Below are 16697 nucleotides of genomic sequence, written 5' to 3' on the forward strand. Positions count from 1 at the left end.
ATATATATATATATATATGACTTCATTCTCGGCCCAAGTAGAAGTCCGACTCATTGTTCAAAGTGGATTGGTCACGGTTTGTAACATCCCGACAAAAGAAGTGTGTTTCTTCCCCTCTGCAAGGGCTGACAATCATTTGATGATTGTGGGACCAGAACTGGCATCCTACACACTGAATGAATAATGAGTCAGCTTTTAGCCGGGCTTTGACGCGGTGGTTCGCCACCTCCTTCTGGAGGCCACGCCCAGCCGAGGGCGCCGAGCGTGACCGCCACGCCTCCGCTCGCGATTTTGCGCTCGCGCGGGTGTCTTGGCCCTCGGCGCGGCCCGTCCCTGGGCGCCTGCGGCGGGCTGCTGAGGGCTGACGTGTCTGCCGTTTCCCGGTGTCGGTGCGAGCGAGACAGTGATGGCGGACGCCTGGGAGGAGATCCGGCGGCTGGCGGCTGACTTCCAGCGGGCGCAGTTTGCGGAGGCCGCGCAGAGGTGCTGGTCCCCTCCGGTCTAGAGTCGGCTTAGGCCCAGGACGCTGCCCCACTCCCGCTCCGGCCGCCGGGCGTCGGCGGGACCCCGGGGACCGGCTGCTGTGGCTGCCGGTAGAGGCGCTCGCAACCCGGCCTAGACCCCAGGGCGGTGCGCAGCAAGTAGCCTGTCCCTCCTTAAATCCCTTCTTACCTGCGGGTGCAGATCTCAGACGCCCTCTGTCAGTTTTAGGGACTCCCGGCCCCTGACTTTTCTGTACTCCGTGAACCTTTGGAGGAGTGACCAGAACACCCCGACTCCGCGTCCAGGATTACAGATCGCATATATAATGCGAACAGATTTTTTTTTTTTGTTTCTCCTTGTAAACGTGTTCTTGTAGTATTTTATTACTACGGCACGTACAGACACTAATCCTGAGCTACAAACACATTCATTCACACACCAAACAAGCAACAGCAAACCCCAAACCCCAAGAAAACAAAATCTAGGACACGATAGACTGTGTGAGTAACTGACAGTAGTGACTGGTTTTGCTAAGTCAGGTGACCTGTCTGTACACCATCTGTACAGTAAGACCAACATGCTGTGATTTTTGGAAAAGTTCGTTCCATCTGAAAATCAAAAGCGTAGCTGGTGTTTTCTTTCTTACCTTGTATGTCCACAGTTTTGATAGTTGAAGACCGGACTAGAAGAGAAAACTGTTAGAATCATAGTACAATGATGTGTCTGGATTAAGTAAATAATTCAAGTGAATGCAAATTGGCACACTCTTCAAGTTTCCTTTTTAAATTACTTAATGTCATTGTACTGATGAAGGACAGATTTTGTAATTGTAGAAGTTACTCAAGATTTTGCATTCACCCCCCCCCTTTTGGTGGACCATAGCAGCCACACTCTTAAACTTCTGGTTTCGCGCAGGTTGTCGGAGCGGAACTGCATTGAGATTGTGAATAAACTGATCTCTCAGAACCAGCTAGACGTAGTCCATACGCTTGATGGGAAGGAATACATCACTCCAGCACAGATCAGCAAAGAGATGAGAGAGGAGCTCCATGTCCGAGGGGGTAAGTAATTCCTTAGCGTTATGGCCTTCTTTTTACTGGATGTTTGGGAAATACATTAGAATTATAAGTAAATAATCATGGAGGGTATAGGGCATTCTCCTCAATTGTTCCTTTTTATCCCCACTTTGTGTTGGGAATCAAACTTGGGCACGTGCTAGCAAATGCTGCCGCTGAGCTGTAACCCTTCTCAGCTGGTAACTTCATCAGCCTCCCTAGGTTCACGCAAACGTGATCTTTCTTGATTATTACCATTTAACGAATACCATGGTTTGGTTGCATTGAATTAAATGTACTCTCTATGTAGGGTTTTTCTTTTCATACTAATTTACGTCATGGGCACCTAGCTGTCAACTCTATCTGAGGAATAGAAATTTCGTAAGATTGTAAGTTCTCAGATATTAATGCTGCATTCTTTAAAAAACTTTGTAAATCTATAAACTATAATCCGAGGTCCATCACATTATATGAACTGCAGTTACTGCCAGCAGACACAAAATACTGTTTTCTTTGTAGTTTTAAAATTTGAACTATGACTTAAGCAGATTTAGCACAGCTGGAATTCAACCAAACCAACTCTTCATTGGACACTATTAAGGTGTAATCTTGGTGTTTTGTTTTCTGTCTTCCTGAAAGAGTGCTAATGAAATACAAGCTGTGATTTGGAATGTTTAACACATTCTCTCTTGCTGGTAGATAAACACCCACTTTCCAATTTTAAAGAATGGCTCTTTCATCTTAATTTATTGCAGATTTTTCCATTGGTCATTTTAGATGAACTAAATTGTGTGGGGAAGGGAATGGCTCTCCTAGGTTTGTCCACCTTGTATCGGTTGATGTTCATAATTGAATCTGATGTGATAAAAACATCTTTGAAACAGTATTGCCTATGGTTTTAACCATAAGTAGATTGATCAACTAGTAATTTATATCTCAATGCATCAGTTAATGTGCTCCAATGCCCTTTGTAGAAGGACTTGGACTGATCAACACTGTATCTGTTAGAATTATGCTGTTCGGCTATACTTCCAAGTAATTTAAATGCCTATTTTTTGTTCAAAGGTCGAGTAAACATTGTTGACTTACAACAGGTAAATTTGTAAAAATTTTGCTTTGATTTCTTAAAAGTTTCTTAATATCTAGTACTATGGGTTTGTTTGGTTCCTCTCTAAGTATTCACTAGTACTGGTGTGTTTGGTGTGATGTTTGTGAAGAAATAGTTGTAAAACCTTGGCTAATGGCTTGAGTTGATTTACTACATTTTAGTTCTTGGGTTTTGTTTTTCTTTTCTTTTTTTGTTTTGTTTTGCTTTTTTTGTTTGTTTGTTTGTTTGTTTTTGAGGCACTGTTTCTCTGCAAAATAGCCCTAGCTGTCCTGGAACTACCTCTTGTAGACCAGGCTGGCCTGCAACTCACAGAGATCCGCTTGCCTCTGCCTCCCAAGCGCTGGGATCGAAGGTGTGCTTTGCCACTGGCCAGCTTCATTCTTGTTTGAATACATTCTTTACAGATAAAACTCAATAGTTATTACATTATAAAGTTATAAGGTTTGTGTAATTTTGGGTGAAACATCATTTAGTTTTTCATATTTACATATTTTAGTATATAGAGATTAATAGAGAAGTAGTTTATAAAGGAAAGAAAATATTTTTAAAATATTCAAAAGTATATATAATCTAGATACTAGAAAATTTTATATGAAAGGATGTGTTTTATGAGTTCACTGTTTAATACAAGGCTTCCTGGAAAAATGTAATTCATCAGAATTCAAAAGAAAATAAATAAGCAATGGGACTTCCTTTCTCCCCTCCCTCCCCCTCCCCTTCCCCCCCCACTCTTCTCTCTTTCTTCTGTAATTAGCAGTGTTTGTCTTTTTCTGTGACCCTGTCTTGCCTAGAACTGTTTATGTAGACAACACCAGCCTTGAACTTGTGACTGTCTTTCCACATGTTCAGATTATAGGTGTTTGCCACTATACTTAGCTATCAATTTTTTAAAGCAGTTCATCTAAGAGTGAGTTTAAAAGTATAACTCTTAGTGTATAATCTTAAATTTGTCAAGTAGTGCAAACTTTATTTAATTTCTATCTAATTCTAGGTCATTAATGTGGACCTGACTCATATTGAAAATAGAATCAGTGACATTATTAAATCAGAGAAGCATGTCCAAATAGTATTGGGTCAACTGATAGACGAGTAAGTAAAATGTTTAAAAGCTCTTTCTTCCTTCTTTCAATTAGCCTTTAAGTTTCGGTCAGTGATGGCAAGTTAGGCTTTTTGTTTAAGCTCATGTAATACAGTATAAAAATCATTTTATTATAATAATCATTTCATTTTAAAGTAACTACTAGTTATGGGGAATGCATTTTCATAAATAGTCTAAATCTTGATCTTTTTCCTATTAAGGCAATATAGCCTTTATTACTTGTCATGAATTAACTGAACTCAAAGCAAATGTGTTTTAAAAATACTAGTGTGAAATGACTATAAAATTTCTATTGGCAAAAGAACAAAAACTGCCATTTGATTAACCATACATTTAATTACATCCATGAGCAAAGAATTAGCTTTAGAATCTGAACAGTGAGTGATGTTCATTCGCATTCTGCTCATTACTCCAAGGAAAGCATGACGGGAAAATGCAGAAGGAAAACACTCTTAAGCTTTTAAAAATCTTTTCTTCAATATTAGGAACTATCTGGATCGGTTATCAGAAGAGGTAAATGATAAATTGCAAGAAAGTGGTCAAGTAACCATCTCAGAACTGTGTAAAACCTATGACCTTCCTGGGGATTTTCTGACACAGGTACTTTCTTCCCCTAAAAGTGTAAAGAATGTCAAAGAGTCAGTGGGGAACTGGATCAGGTGGTTTTACATAAGGTACAGTGGATACCTCTCAAAGCCATGGTTTTCGTGAGTCCCATCTATGTCTCTAGAGAAACTTGTTGAAAACAATTACAATTATCCCACACCCCAAGCCCCAAGACACTTAAGAGTAGTTAATGAATGCATTTTAGGACTGTCTTGATGCCACAGGAGGGCGTGTTCCACAAGTGCGTGGATTTGCCTGTAGAAACTAACCAAGATATATGCTGCTTTTCTATAATCGCTAAACATTATGATTAGAGGGGGCAACGATAAGGGCTGCTGCTGAATGCTTTGCAGTGAAAAACACTTCCAGCAAAGGTTTTTCTTATGAAAATGTCAGTAGAACCATTCTTTTCTTGCCATCGTTTTCCTCCTCTAAACTGACATGACAGAAAAATAAGACTCTCACATATTCTCTAACTTTAGGTTTTTTGTGTTTGTACTAAATTCAGATTATGACCATAGTGAAATAATGGTGTTACCTAAAAACTGAAGCAATGTGTTGTCTATAGTTTGTTATCTTATAATCATAGATGCTGGTGTGATACAGTAAAAACCCATAGGCTTTACTGTTAAACAGACCTGGATTTGAATTTGAATTGGTGCCACTTCTTAGTTAACCAGACATTAAGAACATGTTTTTCTCTGAATGGTGTTTCAAATATCATATTTTTAAAAGAAATATTTATTTATTTATTTATTATGTATACAATATTCTGTCTGTGTGTATGCCTGCAGGCCAGAAGAGGGCACCAGACTCCATTACAGATGGTTGTGAGCCACCATGTGGTTGCTGGGAATTGAACTCAGGACCTTTGGAAGAGCAGGCAATGCTCTTAACCTCTGAGCCATCTCTCCAGCCCAAATATCATATCTTTTGAGAAGGAATAACTATGTCCTTTTCATAAGTATCAATGAGATATCTAATGAAAAGTTAGCACAAAGGTGGCATTCTAGAAAGAGTAGTTTGTTTTTAGTTTATTGAAACAAGGAAACAGCTGAATCTCATTTTAACTTGTCTTAGTTACTGTTTTATTGCTTTGATTAGACATCATGACCAAAGCAACACGTATAAAAGAAAGCATTTAACTGGGGACTTACTTAACAGTTCCAGAGGGTTAGTCCAAAATCATTGTGACAGGAAGCTTGGCAACAGGCAGACATGAGGCTGAGTGCTTAACTCCTGATCCACAGATAGGCAGAAAGACAGAGACCTGGCCTGGCATGGGCTTTTGAATTCCAAGCCCACCCTCAGGGATACACCTCCTCCAACAAGGCCACACCTCCTAATCCTTCCCAAATAGTTCCTTTAACTAGAGACCAAGTTCAAGTATGTGAGCCTCTGGGGGTCAGGGGTGCCTTTTCATTCAAACCTCCACGATGACCTTTCATCTTTAGAAAATCTGACTTGAGAAAGTTACCAAACCATAAGTACATGAAACTAATTTGTAGTATACATCTGTTCGTGCATATTAATAGAATAAGCTTTTCTAGTATTTAAAACACAATTTAGAGATGTAGATGTTTAACAAAGCATTTTAGGGGGCTAAGTCCTGTTTTTACCTCACAAACTATAAATCATCGAAAGTTAAACTTAAAAGAAATAAAAGGCTCTGACCAAATGATTTTCTGTGCCACTGTACTCCTGGGTACTTCAGAGTTTTCAGCTCTGTCTTCTGAACATCACAAGCATCTTTCTAAAAGCTTACATGTATTCCCTCATTGTAAAACTATTAAACAAACCAATGAATGCATCTGCTTTTGGGGGAATATGAAATGTGTTCAGACCTATTCATATGTACTTGTACACATGTGGTATAGCTGAGAAGAAATAAGTTTAAAAAACAGTCAAGTAACCAGAAGTCTGCCAGTTTAATTCTGGAAAAAAAAATCTTATTACTGTTGGAGAATATCGTCTTTCAGATCTTATGATTCCCTTAGCTGTCAAATCGTGGAATAACATTTACTCCTGTTAGTGTCCAAAGGTCCAAGTAAAGGCTTCTCTGAGACCCATCTTCTTATTTGTATGTTGAAAATCACTTATATCTAGAAAACTGGATAATCAATTATTTTTATTTTTCATTAGAAATAAGTATTGTTAGCAGGGGCTATTATTTCAGTTAATCCTTGATCAATTAACTAACAATAATAATTACTATTAGTATAGGCAATCGTTTAACCATTTGGTATGTTTCTGGACTCTGCTGTGAGACAATGAAGTTTTCTAAATACTAATTCATGTTAGTTTATGTATGATATAGTTTGAACAGTTGAACTTTCTGTCACAGCACATAGCATAAATTAAGTAGGAATATACAAACACATACTTTAATTTTGTTATTGCAAATTAATAAAAATTGATGCCTTATTCCCAGGCACTAACTCAGCGACTTGGTCGAATTATCAATGGCCACATTGACCTTGACAACAGAGGGGTGATTTTCACTGAGGCCTTTGTGGCTCGTCATAAAGCACGCATCCGTGGGCTCTTCAGTGCTGTCACCCGGTAAGCGTGTTTTAAGTATGTATATATGGATATACTTATATGCTTCTTGAATACGATTTGCATCTTTTATCAAGTAGTTGAATCTGTTTAAAACAAAATCTCATTAAATATCCCAGTGTATGAAATAGGTAGAAAGAGAGCTCTGAGATGGGACTGTAAAGCCTCCAGGGTCCCCAGACCCCGCTGCCTCCACTCACATCACCTTCCTTTCCCTGCTCCTACAACTCTTGTACTTTCACAGAAAACGGTGTTAAAATCTGACGCCAACATCACTATATGAAAAATCACCCAGAAATCATGGAAAGATCATGCAGTTATTAAAATGGGAGAATTTGGTCCCACATAGGAGCCATGTGATGGCACATAAGTCAGTAATCTAACTTACTTGGAGTTTAGATGGGACTATTTTTAGAATCCTTTATGCTAAAAGTCCACAGTTTTAATGAATAGCAGTATTACTTTTGAAAGGTACTAAGAGTCTGTAAAACGTTCAGGTCTATTTAAATATAGAATTCAGAAAGCCTACATTCTTGGCTCTGCCTCACCTGTCACACAGTTCCTGTTGAGTAGCTTTGCGCTTCCATCAGTCTTGAGCTGTCACTGCACCTCTGAGTGGCATATTCCACTCTGTTGACTGAGGTTTCTGTCTTGCCCACTTCCTGCAATCATTACGTCCCAAAGAAATCACACAGAGGTCTATACTAATGATAAACTGATTGGCCCATTCGCTTGGGCTTCTTATTAACTCTTATAACTTATATTAACCCATTATTCTTATCTATGTTAGCCACATGGCTCAGTACCTTTTTCAGCAATCACATCTTCCTTCTTCTGTGGTTGGGATAGGACTGGGGAGGAATGGGCTTCCTCCTTCCCAGAATTCTTCTGTTCTCATTGGCCTGCGTCTACTTCCTGTCTGGTTGTCTTGCCTGTACTTCCTGCCTGGCTACTGGCCAATCAGCATTTATTTAGAACATAATTGACAGAATATAGACAATTGTCCCGCACCACCACTCTATCTAATGCTCTGGTCATCCTTTCCTTTTAAAGTCTCTTAAGACTGATATCTGTATCCACTGCCCATATTACCCTCTGTCACTTCTCAAGCCATTTGTCTGGTTTCTGCCATTTATATTGTCAATATCACTAATCTGGTGTCTATTTTCTATCCTTATTTTACTTGCCTTTGCATCAGCATTTAATAGCAGACATTACTTTTAAATAGGGCAGCTGTAGTGATTTCTTTTTCATCGTTTGACACACAGTATGTATTTATTGAGTACCGAACACATGCAAGGCAAAAGGAGTACAAAAGACTGAGCGGTTTCAAGGGGAAACTTGTTCATTTGGAACAATGTTCATTCTTTTTCATTCTTAAATAATCTGGAACTTATAAGTATACTATTAGAAAGTTTTTGTATGACCAGTATAGAAGTTGCTCAAATTTTCCCACAAATACTTTAGTCTGTATTTCCTACAAAAGAGCATTATCCTATATAATATAACCCAGAACTCATAGTCAGAAAACTAACATTGATACATACACCCATCTAGTATTTGGAATCATATTGGTATACTGATTGCTTCAGCACCGCCTTTTCCACCCCTTCGGTTCAGTTCGGAATCATGTGTTTCACTTAATTGTCATAGTCTTTGGTCACTTTTAATCTGCAACACTTGTTTGGTCTTTTTCTGACTTTTCTGATTTCAATATTTAGAAGGGCACATGTTACGTTCTCATGTCTGCTGTTTGTACCTAGTGTCATTATTAAGTTGCTCATCATTGACAGGAATTCACAGAAGGGGTGCGTTATTCTTGTACTCCATAAATACGTACTGTTGTCAAATGATGAAAAAGAAATCACTACAGCTGCCCTATTTAAAAGGAATGTCTACTGTTCAATGCTGATGCAAAGATGAGTAAAATAATAAATATATAAGAAGGTTGTGATAATTAAAATAAACAGAGATGACACAATTCACAGCAATTTGGGAGTTTGAGAAAATTTAGGATCAAACGGTTTAATAAAACAAATTGATCCATGTGAAATTTTGTCAAATAATTTCACCAAATCTCTACAAACACACAGCTTTAAGTATTTCATTCATTTATAAATAAGTATTTCTATTTTACCAAGTGTTTTCAAGAATTTAAAAGAAAAAATATTGTGGCATTATAAGTAATCAGCAAGGCATTAAAAAATTGTAATTAGTTAAAAGGCTTTGAATATGTATACAATTCAAATCCTGACTGGAGAATACAGATGCTGGCTTAAAGTAAATAGAAACTAAACCTTACTTTAAAACTATAAGTAATGAAAAGTAAATACAGGACTGTGGAGATGGCTCAGTGGGTAAAGTACATGTTCTGCAAGAATAGGAACCTGAGTGTTTTCGTGTGTTCTCAGCATGTTCTTTAAAACCAAACATGGAGGCACCCATCTGGGACCCAAGTACTGTAGAGTGGAAACAGCAGACTCTGGGAGTTTGCCAACTCTAGCTAGATAGGAAGCTCCAAGTTGAGTGAGAAACCCTGTCTCAAAAAATGAACAGGAGCGGAGCGGTGGTGGCGCACGCCTTTAATCCCTACACTCAGGAAGGCAGAGGCAGGCGGATCTCTGTGAATTCAAAGCCAGCCTGGTCTACAGAGCTAGTTCCAGGACAGGCTCCAAAGCTGTAGAAAAACCCTGCCTCAAAACAAACAAACAAACAAAAATAAATAAGTAAGTAAATGGGAGACATACATACATACATAATACACAAAGAAACAAAAAGCATTCAGGTATATGTTCAGCTATGTAAATACTTATGATGGTCAGGGGATGTAAATAAGTTAGTGATTGTGGGTGAGTGCCAACTATACATGCACAAAGCCATAGAATGAACTTATAGCACCCCATATCTCACTACCACATACAGTGGTCATATAAAGACATGAATAGATGACATTCATTAAATGTACTTATAATGCTTCGAACTATTGTAATAGACACTGTAAATATCTATCAGCTGAACATGTAAACGAACTGGAATATATCTGTATTATAGAGTGATGTTCATGCCTGCACTACTTCATGCCTGTTTCGTTATTGACAAACATTCAGTAATATAACAGCATGTCAAAGAAAACAGGAACCCGAGACCTCCTATTGAATCAACTCTGTTGAATGTCCAGAAGGTCAAATTTCTAGAATCAGGAAAGAGATGATTCTTATCTGCAGAGTGGCCGCAGGGATTCAGCAGTGATAAAAACATTGTGAAACTGGATTGTTGTGATGCTACACGAGTTTGTAAATGTATTAAGATTAAGATCACTGAGTATACACACTTGAAATTGAGTAGATGTTAATTATATATAAATTATATCATACTAAAATAGTTTAGAAAATGTTACAGTAAATACAGACGAGTAAAAATAGCATATTAAAATTGATTTCTTCAAAATACTTTTGTCAAGAAATATTCCAGATACATTTAAGTACACATATTATCTCACTTTTCTTGAAAAACAGAACCATATGACACTCCCTTATGTGTTCTCACGTAAAAGGAGGGAAACCATAGTAAGGAAAATGATGCTCACCCATGCTCACATGTCTGTGAGTTCTGTGTCGTGCATGTAGCCATGTACTGAAAATACTTCGGAAGAAAATTAGATACGCACTAAACTTTTCAGATAGCATATTGCATTAGAAAATAAGGACATCTAGAACTGTTAAGTGCACAAGTTATAGGGAAATCCCCACAGCATTGTACAATGAGAGGTGTGAGCATCCTTGAATTTCAGGCTGCTGCACAGTAAGGGACAAGGGCAAGCCCAGCATCTCACAAAAAGGAAAATCCTGCTGGAATCATAATAGAAGTTGATCTACGTTATGAATAGACTCATTCTTGCTATCTGGGTGGCACAAGCCTGATCAGGTATTTAAGAGTTGATATCACTTTGCCATCATTTTTTTTTAAATTAATTGATGCTTTCTTTTAATAATCTCCAGTTTGTTGTTTTTTTTTTTTTTTTAGTCTTATACAATTCTATAGTGAATTAGTTTCAATGTTTTTCTTTTAATTTCCCATAAAGGCCTACAGCAGTGAATTCTTTGATTTCAAAATATGGATTTCAGGAACAGCTCCTTTACTGTGAGTTTTATTTCAATTTGTTTTATTTGGGTTGTGGATGTAACTCAGTAATATAGTGTTTTTTGAGGATACATAAGTACCTGGCTTTCATCTCCAATGATGAGAAAGAGAAAGTTTCACACAGTTCTCTTCAAGGGCATACATTTAATGACCCAAGGATTTCCCTGTGGGTTCTACCTCTGGCGAGTTCCATGAGCCCCAGTAGCACCTCTGTAAGACCAAGAAGACATTCAGCATCCAGGGTATAGCATTGCGGTATGGACTTAATGAAACCAAGTCATCGGTTTTCTCTTTTCCTTCTTTTTCTAAAGTTTTTTATGTCTTTTACTTTTGGACATTATAATATGACCATGTCATTTCTCACTTCTCTTTCTTTGCTTCTAACTCCCCATCCATCCCTCCTTGTTCTCGTCCAAATTCTTGACCTCTTTTTTTCGTTAATGGTTATTGGTGGTGGTGCTGGTGCTGGTGATGGTGGTTGTGGTAGTACTGGTGTATGTGGATATGCATAACGTTTTTATTGGATAACTAATTGGGGTGCTGTTCCCTGGAGAAGACTTTTCTCCTGCACTCAGCATTTCTAAGTTGCCTATAGTCCTGTGAGTTAAGGTTGAGGCCTCCTGGGCTTTTTTCTCCCCTCCTCATTAGCATGTTTGTTGTTCTAGGCAGCCATGTTGGTGAGATTTTGACATTCCTAGGAGATGCAGTTTCACAGTCAATTCCCCATTGCTCTGACTCCTGTAATCTTCCCACCCTCTTTTTCATGGTGGTCCCTGAGCCTTGGGTACAAGAGTTAGATTATATGTGGATCCATTGACTGGGCTCCACAGCTCTGCATTTTGATTGGTAGTGGTTTTCTGTAGTGATCTCAGTGTGTTACAGAAAGAAGTTTTCTTGAAAGCGGATGAGGACTACACTGTGGGAATAAGGACAGATATTTAGAATGACATTAGAGATTATGCTTGTTTAGTAAAGTGGTGTTTCTTGGCTCTTCTCCAAGGTCCACAACTCCACCCGCCTCAGGCACCATTACCATATGAGGCATGATTTCCCTCTTGTTGAACATGCCGAAAGTCCAGTTAGCTTGCAGATTGGCCCTAGATTTAAGAAGATGGTAGTGGTGATAATGAAATTTGTGCCCAGTGTGTATTGAGTGCTTGCAATAATTTCAGCTAAGGGTAGCATTTACTTGAATACTGCACCTTTATGAGATGGGTACTGTTATTGTCCCCATTTCACAAATAAGAATATCAAGATACTAAATAAATTATTTGCCCAGGGTTTTATAGTTAGTAGATGGCAGAGTTGAGGTTTGTCCTTGACCACTGGAGCCACAGAATCCATCATCGGAGCTGTGGCATTTTACTTCTGCATTAGGAACAGTTGATGCCCTGCTTCAGTTAATCAGAAATGGAGAGTGACCACACTGCTGAATCTAATATGTCCTGGTGTTTGGCTCTTCTAGTTATTAGAAAACTGAATGTATAATGCTAGTGATTAATCATTATCTATTAAAGTAAAAATCAAATTATACTTTTACATCAAATTATTAAATGACGGGGTGTTGATTTTTTAATCAAGTTTTTAAGTTAACATGCAAAATAATGGGTTTTCTTACAGCATTTTCATACATATATGTCATATTTTGTTCTTAGTTGTCTTTCATCTCCATTTCTACTACTCTGTCTTACTGGTTCCCCTCCCTTTTGTTTTAATGTCGCATATATTGCATTACCCCCTCTTTCCCAACCCTTCCCACTCTGTTACAATGCTTCCTTCTCTTCAGTGGCCTCCATTTCTGACAAAGATGTTGAGTTTTTCTCAAAATTACTCAATGTGTAAATATTATCTGGTTTGATTTACATTGGTTTCTAAATTTTTCCTGAGTTGCAGACTGAGTAGTCTCATAAAATAAATACTAGGGATGTTTTTAAATGTAATTTCATGTATGGTGTTTAAATTGTAATATATCTTTAAGAAGCATCATGTTTAGGGACACTGACTGTAAAGTATTGGCCTTCAAAGCTGTGTCCCCGTTCTGATCTGTGTGTATTGTGTGTTTGCTTTAAGCTGTGCTTGAGGAACTCGTTGGCACTGGACGTCTGCGAGGCACTGTGGTTGGCGGCCGACAGGATAAAGCAGTGTTTGTCCCTGACATTTATTCCAAGACTCAGAGTGCTTGGGTGGATTCCTTTTTCAGGCAAAATGGCTACCTAGGTAACTATTTTTTTCTTTTCTTTGAAACTAAAATTTCTTCCTAACACTGAACTCTTCATAGAAAGCATTGTTCTCCAGAGTCCACATGTATTTTCCTGTGGTTGACTAGGTAGATCGTCATGGTTCCCTTTGACTGCAAAAGTTGTCACTTCAATTCTGTGGGGCTTAGGAACTGAAATTATTTCCGTTATCACTGAAATTTAAAATTGCCAAAAGATGGTATTAACAGTTACTAACCTTCAGTTTGTATAAAGGTATTGTAAAATTTGTTTAAATCCCAAAAGCAATTATTGTGTTTAATGTAGTGTGCTTATTCTTTCAAGTTACTTCATTTTAGAAATATGCATTGACTGGTTTTTCAGTGCTTGCTTTTATCAGTTATCTACTGCTCGGAAACAGTATTATTCTAAAGTGTACTTCCGAGGTTCTGCCATCATTTCTGTAAAGTAGACCGATTGAAAGCAGTGGCCACGTCCTCTGCTGAATGCAGACCTGATCAAGCTGCAGAGTGGGGCACACTCTCCTAAGTTTTTGAATGTATACTCTAGTACAGATCACTCAGTCTCTGGTAATGTGCATACAGTTTCTTCAACCCCAGCCTTAAGCTAGAACTTTATTACTAGTTTTCTTAATAATTGTAATGCTTTCAGTACCAGTAACTTCTGTAGCTCTGAGTCTGTTATGTTAAATTGTCTGCTTTGGAGAATGGCTGTGGCTTATTGTACAGTAACAAATTTTAAAAAATAAACTTCACTCCTTTAACTAAAATAAGCAAAACAGATTTCAGTTTGAGTTTTAATTTGAACAGTTTCCATTCCCTTTACTGCTGTCTTTCATTGTATTGCTCTGCAGTCCAGCTTTCCTTCAACCCTTCAGTGGGGAAAGTGTGTTCCTGGAGCACTTGAAGCAGGTTTCCTACAGGGATCTTAGTAGCAGACACCTAGGAAATAACCCCATGTAACTAGCTACACTACGTTTCTTTCCTTTTATTCCTCAGAAATGCTGGAATGCATCACATTCACAGTCAGAGAATGGGTTTGTGTGGAATTAACTTTTTATAAGACCGCAGGAAGGTGTGAATGAGTTCTATTCTACTTTCTTGTGTATTTCTAGAATTTGATGCTTTATCAAGACTTGGAATTCCAGATGCCATGAACTATATAAAGAAAAGATACAAGAATACACAACTCTTGTTTTTGAAGGCAGCTTGTGTTGGTCAAGGACTTGTGGACCAGGTGGAAGCATCAGTAGAGGAAGCCATCAGCTCGGGGACATGGGTTGATATTTCTGTATGTTTTACCTTTTTCTATTAAGTTTTTCTTAAACCAATGATGAGTGATATTTTACTAAAATGTGCCCATTTTAGAAATAAGTTATATAAAACTAATATTGCCTTTAGAAGTAAATTCTAGCAGTCATTGTTACAACAGAAATGAAATTTTAATTATTTTAGGCTTAAAGTGATGTTGTAAGTATATATAATCAAATCTAGAATTTTATAAATCTCAGAAACAAAGAAGAAAATAATATAGCAAACATTTCAGTCCTGAAAGTGAAATTGGTGAGATTTTGCACATCTGAATGAGTTTTCTTTCTAGTTGCTATGAAAAAAATACCCTGATGAAACCAGCTTCAGGGTGAGCAGGCTTGTTTTAGCTCACAGTTCCATCCTGCCAGTCAATCATCGTGGGAAGTCAAGGGAGAAGGAATATGAAGCAACTAGTCATAGACATCCACAGTCAAGGACAGAGAACAAACTAATGCATGCCTGCTTGCCAGTGCTCGATTTACTTTCTTCCCTTTTATCCAATCTAGGACCAAAACCCAGGGAATGGTTCCACTAACTTTTAGGCTGAGTCTTCCCATACTAGTTAGCACTAGCAAGGCAGTCCTCCACAGATGAGCCCAGAGGCCAGCCTGATCTAGATTGTCCCTCATTCAGACTCTTCCCAGGTGATTCTATGCTGTGTCATTTAGCAGTTGAAAGTAACTATCATAATGCCTTTTCCAAGCATGTTCAACTGCCCTGGCCTCAGACATCCTGGTGCTTATTCCTTCTCCAGTAATCTAATGTATTACCATGAACTGCTTTAGCACCAAGAATGTTGTTCAAGGTTCAGCTGCCCCTCATTATGCCACAGAAACACTTCAGAATGGGTAAAGGTAAGCTGGAGGCCAGTCTGTTATTCCTAATGAGAACATAGGTGTTTTTATAAGGTAGGAAAGCTGCTTGTGGGTACTGAATTCTTAAGGCTTCTTTATTCTTACAGCAGATCTCAGATAGTTTCTGTGTGATAGGCACTGTTCTATAGGCTACAAATAATGGTAAACAAACAAACTCGTGTCTTCTCTTAAGATAGACAGTTCATAGGGACAGATACATAAAATAGTAATTAAATATAGTAATTCAGGTGATGGAGCTGAAAAGAAACTTTGTACAGGTAAGGTTGTCAGAACTTACTGGTGAATTGTATGTAGGTTTAAGAGAGAAACATAGAGGATTCTGTAGATTTTGGTGGTGGTTTGCCCAACTTGATAGTCCTATAAGGTATGCAAGTGGGGAAACTGGGTATAAAAAATGATTTTTTTATATAATTTGCAAAGTTGGGATCATAACTGCTTCTGAAAGCCACTGACTGGCTTAAGTGAGGGCACTTGAGGGGAATCACACAGATATATCTTCACACATATGTATATTATACATATGAACAGTTAACCTGTGTTTCACTGCATTTCTCGCATTTTCATTTTGCTTGTAATTCCAGCCTCTGCTGCCCAGTTCTTTGTCAGCTGAGGATGCTGCCATGCTGCTTCAGCAGGTGATGAGACCCTTCAGCAAGCAAGCCTCAGCGCTCGTCTTCAGTGACACAGTGGTGGTCAGTGAGAAGTTCATAAGCCACTGCACAGAGCTGTTCAGCCAGCGGATGCACCAGAAGGCGGAAAAGGTAGCCCAGGTTTCTCCACCTGCTAACCTTAGCAGCATCCTTTCCATTCAGGGCCAGCTGACCTTTGGGGAAATGCTGTGGCAGTCTGACCACAAAGGAGTATCATCTTGCACAACCTTTTCATGTCCTCTACGATTCATTATTCCTTTTCTTCATCTTCATAAGAACCTGTTAAAAGTTAGCAAATGAATTTTACAAATGAAAATTATATCAATAAAATTATATAGTTTTTTTTTAAATTATATAGTTTTTGAGTTTAAGTCGCCAAAGGATTTTATTCACTGTTAAATCTTAAAATTCATAAGAAGTTACTCATATTTAAGTTAAGCTTATTTTGTGATCAGAGCGACATCAAAGAAAGAAAATCAGTGAGCATATTTTTAGTACAAAGCCTGTACAACACCACAGATAATCACTAAATTTGGCAAATCCTCATTTTACCTGGTTAGAAGAGACAGGATGACTTACTGAGAAAAGAAATTTTG

The 16697-nt window shown here is 38.2% G+C and overlaps 1 protein-coding gene across 2 annotated transcripts in view; it reads left to right on the top strand.

Annotated features, from left to right (window-relative positions):
• The first annotated feature begins 336 nt into the window (after positions 1-336).
• Positions 337-16697, top strand: part of Ufl1 (UFM1 specific ligase 1) — a 32736-nt gene continuing 16375 nt past the window's right edge. For both annotated transcript variants that reach the window (XM_057790635.1, XM_057790636.1), the window contains exons 1-10: positions 337-483; positions 1399-1544; positions 2604-2632; positions 3638-3735; positions 4231-4345; positions 6783-6913; positions 10992-11050; positions 13121-13267; positions 14381-14556; positions 16033-16212. In XM_057790635.1, the coding sequence (XP_057646618.1) occupies positions 407-483; positions 1399-1544; positions 2604-2632; positions 3638-3735; positions 4231-4345; positions 6783-6913; positions 10992-11050; positions 13121-13267; positions 14381-14556; positions 16033-16212 (1158 nt within the window). In that variant the 5' untranslated portion in view covers positions 337-406. The remainder of the gene's footprint in view (positions 484-1398; positions 1545-2603; positions 2633-3637; positions 3736-4230; positions 4346-6782; positions 6914-10991; positions 11051-13120; positions 13268-14380; positions 14557-16032; positions 16213-16697) is intronic.

The sequence above is a fragment of the Chionomys nivalis genome, chromosome 16, assembly GCF_950005125.1.
Source record: "Chionomys nivalis chromosome 16, mChiNiv1.1, whole genome shotgun sequence".
NCBI lineage: Eukaryota > Metazoa > Chordata > Mammalia > Rodentia > Cricetidae > Chionomys > Chionomys nivalis.